Genomic DNA, 9,949 nt, shown 5'->3' on the forward strand with positions numbered 1-9,949 from the left:
AGACCTGATGACCTTCCTCTGCTTTTACTTGTTTTTGACTTCTTCCTTTTGAAGAAGACATCTTAAACCTCCACCCGAGGTTTGAACTCACGGTCTCTGGTCTCCAAGACGGGTTCTTATCACAGTGAGCCATTCGGTGTGACACAGTTAGATGTTCCCTGGCATATGTGAGATTGTCACCTCAGGTTTGGACCTTCAAATACACAGCCCAGGCACCTCCTAGTGAAGGTTACATCGCTTATTGTCGGTTTAACCTTGAAAGTGTGTGAGACAAAATAGCTTAGAGTCAAAGACTGTGACTCCATGACCTAACTATGAAACAGGGTTCAAAATACATTTGATTTAGCTATTGAATAGGCCCACCACAAACCAAGTGCTTTCTGACCTCTAAAATCACAATAATATTCCAGGCATTTTACTCATCTGACAAATCCAGTCCAATAAAACAGCTTGTTTGAAGATTTGGAAGTTGTGTGAGTGTATGGCCAGAGGGCAGGACCTATAAACACATTGACTACCCAATGTGAGGACCTTCTGACTATGTCAATATAGTTTTAAAAAAACAAAACACTTACTGACTTTTTTAGGATATTAACAGATGTTGTAAAATAAGAACCGGGGGCCTTACAGTAACGTTGCACTAGATGGCAGCAAAGTGTTCTTGATCTGAGAGAAGAACAAAACAAGATATCTCAATAAAATATACTTTGAAATCATAAATATTGGGAACATAAATATGATCAAGTCAAATGTGAAATACGGCTCGAGATACACTTTGTTATATTCCATGGAATGCTCTGAACATCCCGATAGCAATGAATATCTGAAGTGCTTTGACACAAAATCCATAAAACATGTCATCTGTGGAAGCCGTGGAACTTTAAAAAGCACGACCAACTTTAGTCTAGTTATCTCAGTGGGTCTCAAACGGTTTGGTCACGATTCATGTAAATACATTTTTAAACTATAACTAAGCTCCAGTTGTTGACAAAGTCATTTCCTGTGGCTTTATTGTTATTGTTATAAAGTGAAATAAATAACTCTTGAAAATAAAGGATTAGAGAAAAGGACTACATTTATAAAATAATAAATAAGGGCTACTGGGCTCTGCTCTCTCCTCACTCTGCAACGTGATAATTAAGTACATCAAAAAGCGTGTGTGTTTAAAGTGAAGCAGCATTTGTTCAGTCGGGTTTTAAAGAGCAGAAAGACACAGAAGCCAGGCGAGCGATTGCAGCACTTCAACACTCAAATATTTATTCAAGGTCTCACAAATACAAAATAAGCTTTTCTGTTTTTTCAGAGAATAGCATTTCTTTTTAATTTTTTTTATTTCTTTTTTGACTTGCATGAGGTAAACAACAATATATCCAGTGACGCAGCACGATCCACACACACACACGGGGACGCAGTGTGTTTTCTGCAGGTGTGTGAGGAAGGGAGGGGAGCTACAGAGAGAGCAGGTAAACAATCACAAATCCTCCTTTTACACACCTTTCCACTTTAAACCAATCTCTACTTCCTCTCTGAGACACGACGACCCGACAGGAAACACTCCACCTGGATTCCTGATGTTTAAATATCGCATTCACCCGGTGCAGAGGTTGCATTCAGGGTGGCTGTTACATTCAGGACTTTTATGTATGTATCCTGCAAAGACAAAGCTGGGAAAGACATCTCTCTGGATATCTTGGTTTTATTTATTTCAGTTTCTGGCAGCTTTATCCTTTGTTCCTTTAACACGGTCCTCTTTTGCTGAAAGAATAAGACGTGGGTTTTTAAACCTCTTTTTGAAATATCTCAATTATTTTGCTTTCATATTAGCATTGAACGCAACACTCCTGTCCCTGAACACATCACCTCTGTGCCATAGAAATCAGACACATCCTTTCTGACTTTAAAGCCGTCCCAAAGTAAGATGTTTTTTTTTTGACACCAGGAGGGCGGACGGAAAAGCACAGCGTCGTTCTTCATCGTGAGAATCATCATGGAGGAGGAGGAAGAGGAGGAAGAGGAGGGTGTCACTGAGGCAGAGCTTTGAGGATGGCGTTGACCTCCTCAGCGACCGCCGTCAGCGCAAACTCAAACTGATCCTGCACACAGAAAAAAGAGAAATGATTCTCCCTTAAAACGACCCTTTGTTTTGTTTATTTCCTGTTTCCTTGTTGACGTGACTCTGACCTTCGTGCGGACCATCCCCGACCTCTGGTCCCGCACGTGCTCCAGAGTCGCAGCGATGTCGATCTCTTTCACACCTGCAGTAACACACACACACACACACACACACACACACACACCACACACACACACACACACAACACACACACACACACACACACACACACACACACACACACACACACACACACACACACACACACACACACACACACACACACACACACACACACACACACACACACACACACACACACACACACACACACACACACACACACAGCATCAGTAACACGCACACTGAGCATCCTCCAAAGCAAGCTACAGATCGATATTGATCGTTGAAATGAAAGTGTTTTGGATCTAAATCAGTAGAAGTGCATGATATCAATAAAGCTCACCTTTAGCCATGCGATTGAGAACCATGTCGATCAGGATGTACGTCCCAGTCCGGCCTATCCCGTCACTTTTCAAACAAAATATAATAAAAACTTAATAATCAAAAAGTCGTTAACGATGTTATTGCTGCTACCCAGTGGACTCGTGTGGTACTACGATGCCATATCAACGCAGTCCATTTATCTCCATCACTAAATGAAACGTCTCACTTAGTTTCTATTGATCCATGTTGTTGATGGATAATTCAGGATGTACCTGCAGTGCACGATGATGGGGCAGGACCGTCCTCTGTAGCACTTATTCACCTTCCTGAAGAGAGGACAAACAGCAATTTAAACATATTTATTCACCTATTTAAGCATTAACTATTCCATATAAACATGGATGCTACATTATGCAATCTTAAAATATATCTGACATCATTGCAGGATCCAAAAAGTGCACAGAACCACTTTACTTTACTTCTATGGCAGTTTCATAATCTACCTAGCTTCTATATATCAAACTGTTAATTATGTATATTTCAATTAAACCCCTAAGTAGTAAGCCCCAAGGACGGACAACCTCTATATTGTAGGTTTAGGAGATAATACATTGATATGAGGACTTTTTTCAGCCTCAGTGTTTGACTACTAAAGTCTCTTCTGTCTTAAAATAAAAGTACACACATCTCCACGCCCCCATACATTACTGACAACTGACTTCGTTAAGTCCTCTGGTTTTGATAAATGATAAATACAAAGTGTTTTTCGGCGATGGACCTCCTGCTGCAGCCACATCAGTCCATGATCATTTTTGTGACTATGCAACTGGAGACACAAACTAGCTGCAAACCACAAGAATGACACAGACAGATATGTTCAAGTTTAACCCGCCGCTGACCTCCATCGCACAGGGAGGGGGAGGGGGGGGGGGGGGGGGGGAGTGGAGTAAGGGAGGGTGGGAGCAAACACTTTGGTTTCTGCGTCGTGTTTTTAACCCTCTTGTTAACCTTTCTTTAATAAATACCCAAACCTTCCGGACTACATTCCATTGTAGTTCTGAACAACGTTACTTCTGTATAGGTTGGTTTCCTAACGTAGAAATAAAGTGGAACCGTATTTATTTTCATGGTAAATTCCTAATGTTTCATAATGCATGACTTGGCTTTGTTTTAAGATGATTTCCCCACTTTTTAATCCTTTCCCCCATTAACACCAGTTTAGAATCTCACTTTGAGCCACTATAGACTCCTATCTTGTGTGCAATAGGAGTCCTTTACGTTTTATTTCATTACAGTAATTTAAGTAAAAGTATTTCAATATTAGTTTTGCTGCAAAATAATGTAGTTTTTGTCGTAGTAATGTTTCTGTATCTAAAATGTAAAACCCTCCGATAGCTTTTCAGGTTATTTTATTTGCAGTTAAGGGTCTTCATTTACTGATATTAAAACCGCAATATACCGTATTTAATTGCGTCTTAATGTACATTATTACTTTCATATTCTGTTCTTGTACATATCATATTCTATTTACATGTATATAGACTTTTTGCACTACTTTTTAATTTGTATTTTGTTATATATGTTGCATTGTTGGAGGAGCTCAGGTCAGACGAATTTCATTTCCATTTCTACACTGAAGCTGCTGAGCACATGACTTGACTCTTTGAGTAATGCAGCTGCTTCTTCCGTCAGTCTGCATGCTTTGTACCAGATTACGGGATGTCTCAGTTAGTTCTTGTGCAGGTGGAGGCGGTACCTGCGGAAGTCGAGCAGCGGGCGAGTGGCGGGGGGGATGCCCTGCGCCGGCCAGCTGAGGAAGTGGAACTGAGTGAGGGTCCGGGTCTCCTGCGTCTGGACGTTTTTCAGGTAGAAGCTCCGCACCAGGAAGTCGTTACACCAGATGTGCTCCGACACCAAGTTCACCTGGAGAAACACCATCAGACAAGTAGTGGAGGACAAATACTTCGTTACTGTACTCAAGGTATCTGGTTTCAGTACTTTACTCCACTACTTATTTTCCTGACCACTTTTAACTTTGACTTCTTACATGTTGAACTCAAATACCTGTACTTTCTACTTCTTACATGTTGAACACAAATACCTGTACTTTCTACTTCTTACATGTTGAACTCAAATACCTGTACTTTCTACTTCTTACATGTTGAACTCAAATACCTGTATTTTCTACTTCTTACATGTTGAACACAAATACCTGTACTTTCTACTTCTTACATGTTGAACTCAAATACCTGTACTTTCTACTTCTTACATGTTGAACTCAAATACCTGTACTTTCTACTTCTTACATGTTGAACTCAAATACCTGTACTTTCTACTTCTACATGTTGAACTCAAATACTTGTACTTTCTACTTCTTACATGTTGAACTCAAATACCTGTACTTTCTACTTCTTACATGTTGAACTCAAATACCTGTACTTTCTACTTCTTACATGTTGAACTCAAATACCTGTACTTTCTACTTCTTACATGTTGAACTCAAATACCTGTACTTTCTACTTCTACATGTTGAACTCAAATACCTATACTTTCTACTTCTTACATGTTGAACTCAAATACCTGTACTTTCTACTTCTTACATGTTGAACTCAAATACCTGTACTTTCTACTTCTTACATGTTGAACTCAAATACCTGTACTTTCTACTTCTACATGTTGAACTCAAATACTTGTACTTTCTACTTCTTACATGTTGAACTCAAATACCTGTACTTTCTACTTCTTACATGTTGAACTCAAATACCTGTACTTTCTACTTCTACATGTTGAACTCAAATACTTGTACTTTCTACTTCTTACATGTTGAACTCAAATACCTGTACTTTCTACTTCTACATGTTGAACTCAAATACCTGTACTTTCTACTTCTCACATGTTGAACTCAAATACCTGTACTTTCTACTTCTTACATGTTGAACTCAAATACCTGTACTTTCTACTTCTTACATGTTGAACTCAAATACCTGTACTTTCTACTTCTCACATGTTGAACTCAAATACCTGTACTTTCTACTTCTTACATGTTGAACTCAAATACCTGTACTTTCTACTTCTACATGTTGAACTCAAATACCTGTACTTTCTACTTCTTACATGTTGAACTCAAATACCTGTACTTTCTACTTCTACATGTTGAACTCAAATACCTGTACTTTCTACTTCTTACATGTTGAACTCAAATACCTGTACTTTCTACTTCTTACATGTTGAACACAAATACCTGTACTTTCTACTTCTCACATGTTGAACTCAAATACCTGTACTTTCTACTTCTTACATGTTGAACACAAATACCTGTACTTTCTACTTCTTACATGTTGAACTCAAATACTTGTACTTTCTACTTCTACATGTTGAACTCAAATACCTGTACTTTCTACTTCTTACATGTTGAACTCAAATACCTGTACTTTCTACTTCTACATGTTGAACTCAAATACCTGTACTTTCTACTTCTTACATGTTGAACTCAAATACCTGTACTTTCTACTTCTTACATGTTGAACACAAATACCTGTACTTTCTACTTCTCACATGTTGAACTCAAATACCTGTACTTTCTACTTCTTACATGTTGAACACAAATACCTGTACTTTCTACTTCTTACATGTTGAACCCAAATACCTGTACTTTCTACTTCTTACATGTTGAACTCAAATACCTGTACTTTCTACTTCTTACATGTTGAACTCAAATACCTGTACTTTCTACTTCTTACATGTTGAACTCAAATACCTGTACTTTCTACTTCTTACATGTTGAACTCAAATACCTGTACTTTCTACTTCTTACATGTTGAACTCAAATACTTGTACTTTCTACTTCTCTCATTTTCCAAACAGCTGGTTCCTTTAGTCTGAATGTGTGTTTGATGCGTGATCATTATTCTTTAGAGTCATTGCGTGCCTATTGATTTGAACACGATCCGTGTATCCATCATTTCCTGGTCTTCTCTAAAGAAGAGGGACCAATGGAAACGTTGTCATGTTGCCGTTGTTCAGCATGGAAACATTCATTAGCTAACAATGACATTATTGTTCTATTAATATAAAGGGAGGTCAGGTACTCTTTAAAGCAGCTGCTAGTTATGGGTACTTTTCACTGAAGTACATTTCAAAGTTATTTACTTTCACTTGAGTAAAGAAGTTTAGTCAGTACTTCTACTTTCACCAGAGTATCTTTATCTTTAAATCAGTACTTCTACTTGAGTACAGGATGTGTGTACTTTTGCCATATCTGCCTCACACACTCACCTCGTAGATGTGGTAGAGGGACGAGCCCTCATCAGGCCAGTAGCGGTCACACTGTTTCTCCCCGTCTTCAACCAGAGCGCTCATCATCACGATCACAGTGCAGCCGTTCTCCCACACCATCTAAACACACACACACACACACACACACACACACACACACACACACACACACACACACACACACACACACACACACACACACACACACACACACACACACACACACACACACACAATGTACTTCTCCTGTATACGTCTTTAAATACATCTCCAGTGCATGATGTACATGTTTAAATGTTTCAGTGTATGACAAGTTTAGTGATAAATTATATATATATTAAAGGAACGACTGGAAGGTTGTGGCTCCGATCAAATGCATGACGGTAACCAAAGACACGCCTCAGTTTGGGCTGACACTGAACTAATATGAGGAAAACGTAATAAGTATAATATAATGATACATGAGTGATGGCCTCTCACCTGCCAGAAGTCAGAGATGGTGTGTGACAGCGGGCCCTGGGTGGCGATGTAAGCAGGCATCCGGGGGTCGTGCTCAATCTGAAGGGGGGAGGGTTACAAAGGTCACATGAAATACAACTTTCGTGACGTTTTTTAAGACATACGATGACTTTTGAAAACATTTTTGAAATACGATAAGACGAGAAGATAAGAAGTACTTTGTTGATCCCAATTTGGGAAATGTTTGCATTGTACTGTACATTAGAGAAATGAAAAGACTTGTAATAAACAATACAAAATTAAAATACAAATTAAAATACTACTACGACATTTAGTATTCATACGTACGATGGTGCTGGCGTTGATGTAGTCAGATCGAGAAGGGTTGACCTCCGCCTTCAGCTTCACCCTGGAGTGATCATCTGCAGGAACACAGGCACATTTAACCCTTAAAGGTCCCCTATCACCCTCCTCTTCATCAATATATCACAGGTCTCAGATATACACAGAGCCTGTCTCTGATTGGCTGAAACACCAAACAGATCATTGCAGCATTACCCATAATCCCCTCTGTTTCAGCGCTGTTTCCAAAGTGCTGATTCTCTGTCTGTTACTTTAGATGAAAATAAGGAGCCCCTCCCCACGCCCCTCTGAGAGACATTTGGTTACAAATAACTCAATGGTGCTCTAGGAGGAGATTCAGGTGATAAGGGGGGGGGGGGGGGGGGGGGTACCTTGGTTGCTGATTGGCTAATGGTTACACAAGACAACACATCGTTATGACATCATCAAGTGGCCAAAATCTGATCAGCTCATTTTCAGACAGGTTTTTATAGAAATGGATCAAAAAGAGAGAGAATCTTGATGAAGACGTGGAAAGGTGGATTTGCATGATAGGAGACCTTTCATGTATCTCTGCTCACTCACAGGGGGCAGACTGCGCGCAGCGGTTCTTCTTGGCGTTGGCGTCGCTCTGGGCGATGGAGACGGCGCTGGGCTCGGCGGTGTAGCTGCACAGAGCCTCCCACTCCTTCATCAGACGGTCCTTGTTCCTCAGGTGGTCCTCCATGTAGGCCTGGACACACACACACACACACACACACACACACACACACACACACACACACACACACACACACACACACACACACACACACACACACACACACACACACACACACACACACACACACACACACACACACACACACACACACACACACACACACACACACACACACACACACACACACACACACACACACACACACACACACACACACACACACACACACACACACACACACACACACACACACACACAGTTCACATCCCATAATACTCACCCTGAATAGACCTGTGCATGCCTCAAGAGCTGACCAGTACCATGAGTACTGCAGTATAATGTGTACTGTGGTACCATGAGTACTGGAGTGTGCACTAACCAGTATAATGTGTACTAACCAGTAAAGTGTGCACTAACCAGTATAATGTGTACTAACCAGTATATTGTGTACTAACCAGTATAATGGTCACTAACCAGTATAAAGTGTACCAACCAGTATCATGTGTCCGGTGGAGATGTCCATGTTGGCCTGTGCCGGCTCTTCACACCATGACGCGCTGCCGATGGAGCTCGGACTGGGCTGAGCTCCATCGCTGAACTGGGAGGAGACGCTGCTCACTCTGGAGTCTCCACCTCCACCTGCTGATGCTCCTCCACCTGCAGCTCCTCCTCCACTGGTTCCTCCTCCACTGGTTCCTCCCACTGCTCCCAGTGCGGCGGCCTCCAGGCGTCCGAAGGCTCCTTTGGAGGACATGTGCTGGCGACACAGGTCCTGGTGAGTCAGGTATAGATGCTTCATCACTCTTTATATCTTATCATTATTTTTAAATGCAGAAATTAAATGCCTTTAAGGACTTTTTAAGGACCCGTGTAAACCCTGAGAACACTACATCTCAATGTGTCTCAAAAGGAGCTGTGAGTGTTTCCTGGCGGACATGTTTGTAGTTCTTCCCTCCTTTCTAAAAAGAGCTCTGTTTCTGGCCGTTTCTCAATGTCGAGTAAAGCTGCTCCAGAGCCACTATTGCAACGTCCTCGAGTGGCGCCGAATCACTGTTTAAATGTCCAGCATATATGTGCTACCAAGCAAGCCTCCTCGACAGTGAGACACGGCCTCTGAGTGTTGCAGGCGGACATGTTTGTAGTTCTCCTCACCTGGTACTCCTGGTGCGTGAAGCTGCCCCCCTCCAGGCCCAGCTTCCTGGCTGCCAGGCGGTGGGCGTGATTCCTCAGGCAGGCGATCGTCATGGTCGCCACCAGGATGCTGCCGATGATCGCCATGGCAACCAGCGTGGAGAACACCCAGCCGGAGGAGGGGCGGGGCTTAACCCGGGTCACCAGGGGCAACGCCATTCCATCATCGCTCTGGAAGTACATTAAGTGGAGGATCTTTTAAAACAGGTGGACTAATGTGTATAGACAGTAAGAGGAGGAGGAGGAGGAGGAGGAGGAGGAGGAGGAGGAGGAGGGAGGAGGAGAAGCTCCTCCTCCTCCTCTCTCCCCCCTCTCTCCTGGTGACCCCAAACTATCCTCCCTCCTCGAAGAATTGTCTCTCTTGACCTTTCGGACCTCCTCCTTCCTCTCTGTGGGTC

The 9,949-nt window shown here is 41.8% G+C and overlaps 1 protein-coding gene across 1 annotated transcript; it reads right to left on the reverse strand.

Moving 5' to 3' along the window:
- Positions 1-1,226: 1,226 nt before the first annotated feature.
- Positions 1,227-9,722, reverse strand: LOC117561825 (receptor-type tyrosine-protein phosphatase-like N; the record flags this gene model as incomplete). The annotated part of the gene is given in 11 exon segments (XM_034239429.1): positions 1,227-2,093; positions 2,182-2,255; positions 2,580-2,644; positions 2,833-2,886; positions 4,317-4,483; positions 6,836-6,955; positions 7,316-7,393; positions 7,643-7,716; positions 8,222-8,369; positions 8,854-9,132; positions 9,513-9,722. Coding segments are annotated over 11 exon segments (1,341 nt in total), but the record flags the coding sequence as incomplete, so codon positions are not given.
- Between the last annotated feature and the right edge of the window lie 227 nt (positions 9,723-9,949).

This window comes from Gymnodraco acuticeps, unplaced genomic scaffold (genome assembly GCF_902827175.1).
Source record: "Gymnodraco acuticeps unplaced genomic scaffold, fGymAcu1.1, whole genome shotgun sequence".
Lineage (NCBI taxonomy): Eukaryota > Metazoa > Chordata > Actinopteri > Perciformes > Bathydraconidae > Gymnodraco > Gymnodraco acuticeps.